At 35.5% G+C, this 13459-nt stretch overlaps 1 protein-coding gene across 1 annotated transcript in view; it reads left to right on the forward strand.

Annotated features, from left to right (window-relative positions):
* The window catches only part of ROBO1 (roundabout guidance receptor 1), a 449233-nt gene that overhangs the window by 397047 nt on the left and 38727 nt on the right, over window positions 1-13459 (forward strand). Inside the window, exons 19-21 of the mRNA XM_008152276.3 lie at window positions 605-647; window positions 7247-7401; window positions 12463-12798. Of these exons, the coding sequence (XP_008150498.2) occupies window positions 605-647; window positions 7247-7401; window positions 12463-12798 (534 nt within the window). The remainder of the gene's footprint in view (window positions 1-604; window positions 648-7246; window positions 7402-12462; window positions 12799-13459) is intronic.

Below are 13459 nucleotides of genomic sequence, written 5' to 3' on the forward strand. Positions count from 1 at the left end.
AAGAACATTAAAATATATGTTTTCTATATATACATGCCTGATGAAAATATAATGAGAAGAGCTTCTAGAAGCCACAATAAGGAAAACATTGCATTCATTGATAGTCACAGCGTGGCCTATATACATCTTTGTGTGTGGAGAGAGAGAAGGGTTATTTAAACATTTCTCTTTGTCTTACTGTTACTCATACTTCTGGGAAAAATAGCCTAATAGGGATTTTCCCCTCAATTTAAGATTTCACTGAAATAAATTTATGAAATGATAAGATATAATAATAAAATGAAAATATAAATCTATGGGAATTCGACTGTACAAATGTATGACAGTGGTATTTAATAAGAGTGTACGGACTTTTGCCTAGTTCTCAACCTTGTGGATATATTGATAAGAATAACTTATATTTAATTCTATACAATGTTTTAAAAAATACTACTTGAATCAGAAATCTGCTAATTCCTGTGATGATTTTTGTGTTGTTTCTAAGTAGAAAGGGAGAATGCATTCCATTTTAGAAAGATGCTCCTAAATGTACTAGCTTTTGACATACAAATATAAACATGTCTATTAATTTTTCTTTTCTTTTTTTTTTTTTGTAACATTCTAGTAACTTATCAGAGAGGAGGCGAAGCTGTGAGCAGTGGAGGGAGGTAACTATCTTGCTTGTTTTGTAGATACTAAGAGGAATTCCAGATATTTCTTCTTGTCTTCCTTAATGACATCGCTATCTTTGCTTAAAAGAGTTAAATTGAAGGTGAAATCTGTTCAAATCTTTCAGAAATACTCCACTCGGATGTGCTGTGACACCAGATAGTTTACACACAAATGCAGTTCCTGATTAGAGCTGTTGCATCAAAGTCAGTGACCACCAGAGGGAGAACTTGAACCGGGAAAGACAGACTTGCTGATTTAGCAGATGATTAAAAGGACTTAGAGTAATCAAGTGATGGCATTTATGAAGATTAAGAAATATAACTAGTTAACAGATACTATCAAACAAAAAGTGTTCATTTAAACCCTGCTGAAAACAGCATTTGCTCATAAGTTGTAGGTTATGTTTGCTTTTTGTTCTTGTTATGAATTCAGCCTAGTTCAGCTGTCCATTTGCAGGGAAATATGGTGAAATAAAAGAAGAAATCTAGGTAGCTTATTAACACAGAGCTTTCTTTTCTATAATAAAAATGAACCTCAATCCTATGTTTATGAATTTTGTGTTATTATTCAGTGAACTTTAATATATTCGCAGGGAAATTACAAATTGAGGTGAGAGGTGGCTTAAAGGGGATGAAATAATATATATGTTATATGAGCCATACTTCAGGATTTCCTACAATAAGATTATTTCTTTTTCAAAAACAGTGACATCTTGCTTTAGGTGTAAGAAAAAGAATCTTCCAACAAAAACCATTTTATGATTCAAGTTTAATTAATTTATTGGTTGTCGTGCTCTGTACAGATGGGTAATGTGACTGCTTCTGAAAAAGACAAAATGAGTAAGATATTGCTCCTGAAATCGAGGAACGTATGTCTGATACAAAATCACTGAATTCGTACATGACAAAGTGATTTAAATGAAAATTTTGATAACCTTTAAGCAATGTAGTACAAATACGGCAACAAGCACTACTAGCTACTGCTACAGCTTCCCGTTTGCATACCTGTCAAACAAAGCCAGCCACTGGAAGATCCAAAAGCGAGGGAGGTCTTCATAAGGAATAAAATCCACTCGATTCAGGAATTAAACCAGGGCATGTTTTTGCATCTAGGGGATTTCCATCTAAATCATAGCCCAGACATTCATGAAACAGCCTCTGTCATAAGAACATTCTCATGAGGAAATCTGAAATGCCTGCTCTATAACCACCTCTCTACCTGTGTATATTTATGACTTCAGACTTCAGTTTTCTCATTAATCAAAGCATATTAAAGTGCTTATTGAGCAGCTTCTATATTCTCTGTACTAGCCCCTGCATGCGCACAGGCACAGAGGAGGACATGCAATGCACACACATGCACAGTGTAAGTCTGGTTTCCGCTGTAAAGGAATTAACAACCTAAATAGGCCAAGTTATCAAATCAGAATAATGGCAGGAGCCCATAGCTACCAAATGCCAGTTTCTGTGGCAGGGCTGAAAATTTACAAAGTTTCTGAAATATTTTTCTATTTGGAAAGCTCACTAATAACCATGCAAAATTAACCTTTTAAATCTAAAAATAGAATAGCAATAAAACCGGTTTATTTCAAATACCAAATAGAAATCACCTTTATACCACATGAAATGATAAAAGATGCTGAAATGTTACAGAGAGAGCAGCTAAATAAATATATTAGAGTCAGTGCTCAAAATGACAGTTTTATGTACACATGCACACGATTTTAAATTTATTTATTAATCAAACATATTTATTGACTACCCAACATGTAACTTGGCACTGTTCTAGTCACTTGAGATATATCAGTGAACAAAGTCAGTAAAGATTCCTGTCTGTGTGCACCTACGTTTAGTGGGGGAGATAGAAGATAAATAATAAACACTTAAAAAATCAACTTTATAATACAGTAGGTCCTCGGGTTATGTGGGAGACCCATCCCTACAGGGCGACTTAACGGTTTTCGCCGCAAGTCGGAACCCACCTACATAAGCACCTACGTCACTCACATGGAGCACACACACAGCAGTAATGAAGTGAAACAGTAAGAAAAATTTGAAAGAAAGATAACAATTCCTGACCTTTACTTGTGGTGAATAAATAATAAAAAACATAAAGTACATATGTACATACATCGAAATGACGGAACTTTTTTTTTTTTAATAAATAAATGGGAGATGGTGACGTAACCATGAAATGATGTATATCGAGTCCGACGTAACCTGAGGACTGCCTGTATTAGCAGTTGAGTGATATGGGGAAAATAGAACAGCATAAGAGGGACCAGGAGGATATTAGGAAGAGGTCTTATTTTCTAGCGATTGTGAGTGTGTGTGTGTGTGAGTGTGTGTGAGAGAATGTGTGTGAGTGTGAGTGTGTGTGTGTGTGAGTGTGAGTGTGTGAGTGTGTGTGAGAGAATGTGTGTGAGTGTGTGTGTGTGAGTGTGAGTGTGTGTGTGAGTGTGAGTGTGTGTGAGAGAATGTGTGTGAGTGTGAGTGTGTGTGTGTGTGAGTGTGAGTGTGTGAGTGTGTGTGAGAGAATGTGTGTGAGTGTGTGTGTGTGTGTGTGAGTGTGAGTGTGTGTGTGAGTGTGAGTGTGTGTGAGAGAATGTGTGTGTGTGTGTGTGTGTGTGTGTGTGTGTGTGTGTGTGTGAGGAGTGAACCAAACTCCTGCACTCATTTCTCTCATGTCCATTCCTTAAACCCTGCTTCCCTCAGGCATCTCAGACTCCAGGAGCCCTCACTGAACCTCCTACATCATCTGCTTAGTGACACCTAAGTCAAAATGTTCCAGTCATGCTCTCCCCTGCATCCGTTACTGCTTTTTGTTGATCCTAAGTGTTACCCCCTTTACTATCACTATTTTGTTTTCCTTCAAGCACTTGTTCTTTCTTGCCTAATCTATTACAAAGCTCGCAGCAGTCCTGCTTTCATCTATCTCAACTTGGACTATTTCCTGTGAATTCCCTTTGCCCTTTTGGAGCCAGAATATTTTGAAATGCATATGATCATGTCTCTCAGTGGCTGAAGTATTATTGATCTTTGAAAGATAATCATCAAAAACTATTTAAAAAGGGAAAGAATGTGTGAGTTATTGAAAAAAATGAATGTCAGAAGACCTAAGTTCAGTTGACTTCAAAGAAAATTTGGGGTGCTGGACATTTTCCTCCAATAAAGGAGAAAGTTTAGCTAAAAATCACTTCCAGTTTTCAGTATTGTGAATTTAGCTCTTCCCGGAGAAGGGTGAATGAGGATTGTGGTATGTAAAGAGACCTCTTCTCAGCTTGAAAAAGGAGAGGACTTGTGATGTAACTCAGGGGAAGGTATTGGAAATATTAAGTACTGTTCCTATTCATCTGCTTCCTTACCTCAAACATCCCAGTCACCTCTTTAAAGAAAACCTACTTAAGGCCAACCCACAGCATAAACAAGGAAAAAGCAAACAAAGTCTTAAAAAAAGCGTTGGGAAGTCAGGCTAACCAGATGGAAAATGCCAACTCCCCCCCCCCCTTTTTTTTTTTTTTTTTTTTTGCTATGGGAGTTGAGAAAGTGAGTTCAGGCTTGCTTCTCTTTAAAATATTGGCCACTCTTAGATCTGTCCTTCCCTTCTTCATGGCTTCAAAAGTCTTTCATGTTATCAATGGAAAAAGGACAGTCTAAAGGCAACCCTTACAACTGGGCTCCTTCACCATTTTCCCCAGCGCCTGAACCATGTAGTATTTTATTTTGTGGTTTATGAGTTCAAGTAGGTACTTTTTTTGTCTTGTTTTGATTTTGGTGAGTGATCAGCATACTTGGAATAAAGGAGCAGAGAAATTGAAGGTAACTGCCACATGGTTACTTAAGTTCATTTCTCCTCTTTTCCTTTGTGACACAAATTTATCCCCCTAATATAAATTGTATGATAAATTGGTTTTTTGTAGGCCCTTGTGTCTTCCTTTCCCTGATAAATAATGTCTTTTTTAAAACAAGGAAGAAATAGGCAAAACTCAGAAATGTTAGCGTGAAAATATAACACCTAACATTATATGACAATATATTGTATGGTAACATTTCAGGCACATATTAATCCCTGTAACTGGCATTGGGTTTGCTCCTGCTTCAGTTCTAATTGTTGGGTAGCTAGCTCTGTTTTATGCACACTAGACCGTCTTAAATGCATAAAAATAGCCTGTGAGATTGTTAGTTTAAAAAGGCCCCATAACACCCTTATCAGAGTAGCTGCATATGACCTTGACTTCCTCAAAGACCTCTGAAATACGCACATGGCATTTTCAGATTCATTATGAGCTAATAAGCACAGTTAACCTTCTTGCCTAAATAATTAGCATTCCAAACACAAGTCTAAACTAAAAACTAGGATGTGAGTTGTTAATCCTACTATCCATACATATGAAGAGTACTTTCAGCCTATGATGATATCAAAACATTAACTTTAAAAGTGTCGTTCTGAGGGGATCAGAGTAGCATAAAAATATTGTCTATTCCTTTTGAAACATGTAAAACAGACTGTGGAAAATTTCCACTTGACCCATGCTTTAAACATCCTGTAATATCTCTACTGTGCCAAATATAGAGATTTATTTTTAATAACTTCTCTAGTGATAACACACATGGTTTAAGTTCAAGAGAAAATAAAATAAGGAAAGCAAAAGATTAATGGATGCAGAATTTCTATAACTAACATTTATTTCAAAGACCCCAGATATATGTGAAACAGCTTGCATTTAAATGTTTTAACTTTCTACAGTTCAGCAACATTGCCTCTCAAAGCATGTTTTTATCAACAACTTCTATAGTAACTTTGCTCAGTTTTAACAGCTTTACTGTGAATTTCAAGACTTCAGACATTTTCCTCACTCTTCCTTTTATTAAGAATATATGAGGGCTTGAAGAAATGTCAGCACTCCCCAATATGTGTGCTTTAGTACCCTAGATTAAAATGTAGATTTTAGGGCCAGACTGCTTGGGTTTGCATCCCAGCTCTGCCGTCCCCTCACTTTGTATAACCAAGCACAAACTTCTTAACCTGTCTCAGGAGTCTCGGTTTCCTCATCTGTAAAGTTTGAATAATAGTAACTTCCATGTAGAAAATTTGTGAGATTAAATGAGTTGGTTGGTATATGTTAAGACCTCAGAACAATGTCTCACACATTGTAAGCAAAGAGTAAATATTCATTTTTATTACAAATATACACATATATATTTTCATATGGATAGATATATAAAGTCTAAATCCATATGCTTCATTTAAAGTGATTTATTCCTCATCCTAGCCGGTTTTGCTCAGTGGGTAGAGTGTCAGTCTGCGGACCAAAGGGTCCCGGGTTTGACCAGTCAAGGGCACGTACCTGGGTTGCAGGCTCCTCCCTGGCCTAGGCCCTGGTCGGGGTGCATGCAGGAGGCCACCAGTTGATGTGTTTCTCTCACATCGATGTTTCTCTCTGTCCCTCTCTAAAAAAAATCAATGAAAAAAAAATCCTTGTTGAGGATTAAAAATAAAATTAAATAAATAAAGTGAATTGTTCCTCAAATAATCATCCTTTGCATAGTAAGTTTTCTCAGTTGACTGTGTCAGCATAGGAACCATGGAGAGTGGAATGTCAGGTTCTTGCTTCCCAGGTAAATGAGAAGCATGTTTATTGCACTGAAACAAGAAAAATGAAACCACGAAGAACGTCTTTGCAGAATTTGTAGTCCCCGTCTGTTTATTGTGGGTCTGGCAGCACATCTGCATCATCACCTCTGCTGAGTTAGCAGACACTGACAGTGCTGGGAAAGGACACCATGAATGCCTTTCTGGGGCTCCAGTTTGCATCTCTGCCCTGCTGGTCCGCAGGGCTCCCATTAATAATTGCTGATGTGCTTTGCATTCCCAACACATAATGAAAGAGGATTAACATCTGTTGTGCCAAAAAAAAAAAAAAAAAAGGAACACTAATATTTCTTATAGTGGACCATCTTTGTTTTACCAGGTTTAATTCAATAGCTTTCCTTTGTTTATATAGGGATTTGTGCATTTTACATGGTCCCCATCAGAAAATGTTGGCAAGCTTAAAGAACTGTGCACTGAAACTTTGATGGGCTCTCTGCAGAATGGCACAGACCCCAGACTCACTATTTCTGAAACATCGTTGTGAAGAAAAATATGCAAATGTTCTTACTGTGCAGGATCCATTGTCTAAGTGATGAGCTTGTTTCATTTTTCAAATTATGTTGTGGGAAGAATCATGACTTCTTTAAGGGGTCAAAAGTGAGGAAATGCAAACTCTTAACTATGGCATTCTTTAAGCTACTAAAACACTAAAAAAATACATGTCTCTGTATTCTTAAGTTCCATGTTTGATTTTTAGTCAGTGTCTAAAGATGGAGTAGAGCATTGCCAGTTTACAAAGTTATGGTTATATAAACCGAGGCGCATCACAGAATATTACATTACAGTTGCCTTGTCTGTAAAATAAAAGGAATAATAATGTCATTCAGTATAGTTGACCAAATTATTTGTGAGAATAATGAAATAAATAATTCATTCAAATTCTGAATTAGAAATATTATTTGCTATTTATATAACATTTGCTTAATATGTTTCTTTTCTTTAGGCCAGGACTTCTCAACATCAGTGAGCCTGCTGCACAGCCCTGGCTGGCAGACACGTGGCCTAACACTGGTAACAATCACAATGACTGCTCCATCAACTGCTGCACCGCGGGCAGTGGGAACAGCGACAGCAATCTCACCACCTACAGTCGCCCAGGTTAGAGACCCGGAGACATCCTGATAAATTTCTTTTTTTTTTTTTCTTGATAAATTTCTTTCCCTCCCTACGTTGGAAGGGAAAACTTGATCAACATTTTCGTGAAATTCTGAGTATGGTTTGGCAGTCTAGCCTATTTACTTTTCCATCCCTACTTCTCCACAATTTATTCTCCCACAAAAATGATTCCCAGTGTTTGATGGAAGTATGGAGAATATAAACTCCAGAATAGGAATCAAATTAGGAAAACTGAAATTATGTAAAAGTTTTCATCTTCATAAAAATGTTTGCAGTTATAATTTTTAATTGTAATTAATTATTTTCAACATTTGGGGAATAAAACATCAAAATGTGAATAAACCTATAGTTTGAGAGAACCAAATTCTTAACAGCAGTAATAATAATAATAACAACTATGTAAGAAAAATAAAAATGTTTAATTAACTGAAATTTAAAATCATCCATTTTTATAGTATAGAAGTAAATCCTGATGACATAAGAAATATATATCTTTTGCAGATGTGTATGCATCTTTTATTTTGTGTTGTATGTTCTTGGTTCAGAAATATATGCAAGGAAATTACTTTGCTAAAATATGAATGTGTAGTACATAATATTTGAATGGATAAAAAAATTATAAATGATTTTTATTTTTAAAAACTTCAACATTCACAATATGGGAATATTAAAATAATTGTAAAGAATCAGAAGATATGACTATAGAAGTAAAATAATCCATAATCCATTGAATTAAGAACAGGGAAACAGAACATGGCATTTAAGTAAAGATGGTATATATGTTATATAAAGAGCAGTCATAGCGTAATTTGTAACTCTGACCTGGAAAGAACTCCCAATAGATATGGGTAGGAATGTAACATAACCCTGTGACCAAGTTCATGTTTTCCAAAGGTGCATATGCTAGTTGTCCAGACAGGTGGATGCTCACATAATTATAAAATAAAAGGAAGACCATGCTGAGCTCTATATAAGAAAAAAATTACAATAGTCATTTAAATTTATATGTAAAGCTGTGTTGTCCAATATGGTAGCCTCTAGCTATAGGTGGCTATATTCAAATTTTAAAAATACAATTTAAAATGAAAAATTATATTTTTTAATCTTTATTGTTGAAAGTATTACGTATGGCCCCTTTTTTCTCACATTGACTCCTTGTAGCCGCCTCCGCACCCCACCCCAGGCCTCCACCACGTTATTGTCTGTGTCCATGGGTTTTGCACATATGCATACAAGTTATTTGGTTGATCTCTTCCCACCCACCCACCCCCCACCCCCGCCTTCCTTCTGAGGTTCAGCTGTCTGATCTGTACTTCTATGTCTCTGGGTCTATTTTGTTCATCATTTTATTTTATTCATTAGATTCCACATATGAGTGAGATCATGTGATCCTTGTCTTTCTCTGACTGGCTTATTTAACTTAGCATAATACTCTCCAGGTCTCTCCATGCTGTCTCAAAGGGTAAGAGATCCTTCTTTTTTACTGCTGCATAGTATTCCATGGTATAAATGTACCACAGTTTTTTTTTATCCACTCATCTACTGATGGGCACTTGGGCTGTTTCCAGATCTTAGCTATTGTAAATTGTGCTGCTATGAACATAAGGATGCATATATCCTTTCTGATTGGTGTTTCTGGTTTCTTAGGATATATTCCTAGAAGTCAGATCACTGGGTCAAATGGTTGTTCCATTTTTTTTTATTTTTTGAGGAAACTCCATACTGTTTCCATAATGGCTGCAGCAGTCTGCATTACTCCTAGCAGTGTACTAGGTTTCCCTTTTCTCCACATCCTCACCAGCACTTCTCATTTTTGACTTATTGATGGTAGCCATCCTGACAGATGTGAGGTGATACCTCATTGTCCTTTTAATTTGCATCTTTCTCATGACCAGTGACTTTGAGCATTTTTTCATATGTCTCTTGGCCATCTGAAGGTCTGCTTTGGTGGAGCATCTATTTAGGTCCTTTGCCCATTTTTTAATTGGATTGTTTGTCTTTCTTTTGTTAAGTTGTATGAATTCTTTATATATTTTGGATATTAACCCTTTATCAGATGAATCATTGGAAAATATGTTCTCCCATACAGTGAGCTCCCTTTTCATTTTGTTGATTATTTCTTTTGCTGTGCAGAAGCTTCTTATTTTGATGTAGTCTCATTTTTTTATTTTCTCCTTAGTTTCCTTTGCCCTAAGAGATGAATCTGAAAACATGTTGCTATGAGAGATGTCTAAGATTTGTCTGCCTATGGTTTCTTTTAAGATTTTTATGGTTTCACATCCTACGTTTTAGTCTTTTATCCATTTTGATTTAATTTTTGTGTATGGTGTAAGTTGGTGGTCTAGTTACATTATTTTTGCACATATCTGTCTAAATTTTCCCAGCACCACTTATTGAAGAGATTGCTCTTTCCTTCTTTGTCAAATATCAATTGAGCGTAATGGCTTGTGTCAATTTCTGGGGTCTCTGTTCTGTTCTAATGATCTATATGCCTTTTCCTGTGCCAGTACCATGCTGTTTTGATTACAGTGGCTTTGTAGTATAACTTGATATCTCGTATTGTTATCCCTCCAACTTTATTTTTTCTCCAGATTGCTATGGCTATTCAGGGTCTTTTTTTGTTCCATATAAATTTTTGGAGTTTTTGCTCAATACTTGTGAAATATGCCATTGGTTCTTTAATAGGGATTGCGTTGAATCTATAGATTGCTTTGGGTAGTATGGACTTTTTAACGATGTTAAGTCTATCAATCCATGAACCGTTATATTCTTCCACTTGTTTATATCTTCCTCTATCTCTTTTTACAATGTCCTGTGGTTTTCTGAGTATAAATCTTTTACCTCCTCGGTTAAATTTATTTCTAAGTATCTTAATCTTCTTGTTGCTGTGATAAATGAGAGTGTTTAGTTTCTCTTTCTGAGAATTCATTATTGGTGTATAAAATGCCATCGATTATTGGGCATTAGTTTTGTATCCTACTACATTGCCAAATTCCTTTATTGAGTCTAGTAGTTTTTTTTTTTTTATGGAGTCTTTAGGGTTTTCTGTGTACAATATTATGTCATCTGCAAATAATGAGTTTTACTTCCTCCTTTCCAATTTGGATGCCTTTTATGTTTTCTTCTTGTCTGATCGCTGTGACTAGGACTTCCAGTACTGTGTTGAATAAGAGTGGTGAAAGCAGACATCCCTGTCTTTTTCCTGTTCTTAGGGGAAATTGTTTTCGTTTTTGCCCATTGAGTATGATGTTGGCTGTAGGTTTGTCATATATGGCTTTTATTATGTGGAGGTATGATCATATTTAAGTTTGCATTTTTAGTATCAACCATGTTCATTTATCATTTTTTAAGATATCCAATCTTCAAGGTGACCCACTTTGCTGAGAGTGTTTATCAAAAATGGGTGTTGGATTTTGTCCAATGCTTTTTTTGCATCTATTGATATGATCATGTAATTTTTGTCTTTTGAGTTGTTTATGTAATGTATCACATTTATTGATTTGCAAATATTGTACCAGCCTTGCATCCCTGAAATAAATCCCACTTAGTCATGGTGTCTGATCTTTTAATATATTTCTGTATCAGATTTGCTAAAGTTCTTCATTCTTACTAGTCACAATCAAGTGCTCAGTTGCCACATGTGGCTAGTGGCTACTGTATTCACAATGCAGAACAAAACATGCCCATTATCTCTAGCACTCAGTTAGAAAGACTGGGGAAGAGAAATGTTGTTGCCAAATCTGTGTGGCCTTTAATAATATTTCTTAACCACTATTCAACAAAAGTTAATACCTATAAATTAAGAATTAGAATTGGTAAAGGCCAGATGAATAAAATAATTCTGCTCCTTGATCATTTATTACTGAAATGACAAGTAGTCGAACTTAGTATAAGGGAAGTTGCAATTTTTCTTAAGATCATATTTAAGGTTGCATCTTTAATATCAACCACGTTTATTTATCATTTTTTAAAATATCCAATCTTCAAGGTGACCAATTAATATTGGTACCACTAGAAGCTACATGAATAACATAATGGTATTTTTATCATTGTAGCTTCACTAATTTTTAAAAAATTTTTAAATGTTTAATTTTAAATTATGATTTTACTTTCTCCTACTTTTTAAATATTTTAATAGCAGGCTTTAACTATTTCTATATAAACATATCAGTTACTTCATTCTCAAATATTTCAATGCAGGAAAAATTAAAGGGAAATTAAAATAGTAGACATAATAGATATTATTTCATATTTTATTTGATTAAATTACCCCAGTTACTTATGATTCCTTTTGCCATCAATATTGTCATTCTTGTGATCTCTGTTCTGTCCCATTGATCTATCTTCCTATTCTTGTGCCAGTACCAGGCTGTTTTGATTATAGTGGCTTTGTAGTATAACTTCATATCTGGTATTGTGGTCCCTCCAACTTTGTAAAACCATGAAAAAAAATGATTAGTATCTTTCCCTGACAATGATTATCCTACATGAGCAAGAGAATAACTAATAAAATTTCCTGAGCACTATGTACTATCACTCCTTTGTTCCTCATATCTTTTGAGCAGAGGTACTTTCTAAAATACTTAAATCTCATGTTCTTTGACAGGGGTCAGAGTTGTTTTTTTCTTTGTTTGGAGTCTGAACTTAATACACTTTGTTCTATTGCTTCGATAGCTAACCCGTAGCTTCAAGTAATTCAATCACTACAGACTAGAAAATTTTAATTTGACACATAAAGATATTCATGTATGTATTATTTTGGTGGAACTTCTCTTAATAGGGTTGTTAAAGAAAAGTTATATTAAATTGGGAAAATTATTTACTATATAGCACTAGCAGAATAAATTCCGTGTGTCCTCTCTTATTTCCTCAAAGTTTAATTGTTTTCTTTAGAAAGCACATGTAAATACTTGGCCCTTTCCTTCTATCTTATTTGTTCTTGACATAACAATTTTACTGTGACTCGCAAAGCTACTTACAAAGAAATTTAAAACAAATAACCATGGAGAATGACTTTTTCCTTTTCCTCTTCGTTGCACATAGCTGATTGTATAGCAAATTATAACAACCAACTGGATAACAAACAAACAAATCTGATGCTCCCTGAGTCAACTGTTTATGGTGATGTGGACCTTAGTAACAAAATCAATGAGATGAAAACCTTCAATAGCCCAAATCTGAAGGATGGGCGTTTTGTCAATCCATCAGGGCAGCCCACTCCTTATGCCACCACCCAGCTCATCCAGTCAAACCTCAGCAACAACATGAACAATGGCAGTGGGGACTCCGGCGAGAAGCACTGGAAGCCACCCGGGCAGCAGAAACAAGAAATGGCACCAATTCAGTATAACATCATGGAGCAAAACAAACTGAACAAAGGTGAAGAGCTTTGCCTTCATTCCCATTCTTTTCTGTATCGGTACCCTTAACCCTTCTGCCCTACGTGCGGAAACTCATCCGGCACTAGCAAGCGAGCCCTTTCCTTTGTCACTACAGTATTCTTATTTCTTTGGTTTAAAAATGTCCAGTGTCAAAGAGTTAGTTAGCACAACAATAACCTTGGAAATTGATTTTAAAATAAATATAAGTATTTTTGAATGGTTTTGAGATTAATTTAAATTTAATCGTAGGTGAGGGATTGCTTAGGACAGACGATCTTTTATTCATAAGGCAGATGTACAACCGTCACAATACCTCACATTTTAAATAAATAGACTATTCCATTTTTCCAGTCAAGGATGGAAGATAATTGCTTCTATATGGTCATATAAATGAATGGCACTTTTATATCAAACTGAAGAAAAATAATTAAATTGAACTGGAGAAGTGGTTCAGTTTGCCGTCTCTCTCTCACCTCATGCGGTTACTGTATGATTGTAGAACCTAAGTTTCTTTGGTTGACCTGATTGAAGTCTGTCAGGATAGAACCTAAAATAAATTGAGTTTAGTGTTAACTTGTCGCAGCAGAATGGTATTTTATGGCCAGAGGGGAATGTTTCTCTATTGTAATATGTGTGAGTTTGAAGAGACTGGTATTTGA

Source organism: Eptesicus fuscus, chromosome 3 (assembly GCF_027574615.1).
Source record: "Eptesicus fuscus isolate TK198812 chromosome 3, DD_ASM_mEF_20220401, whole genome shotgun sequence".
Lineage (NCBI taxonomy): Eukaryota > Metazoa > Chordata > Mammalia > Chiroptera > Vespertilionidae > Eptesicus > Eptesicus fuscus.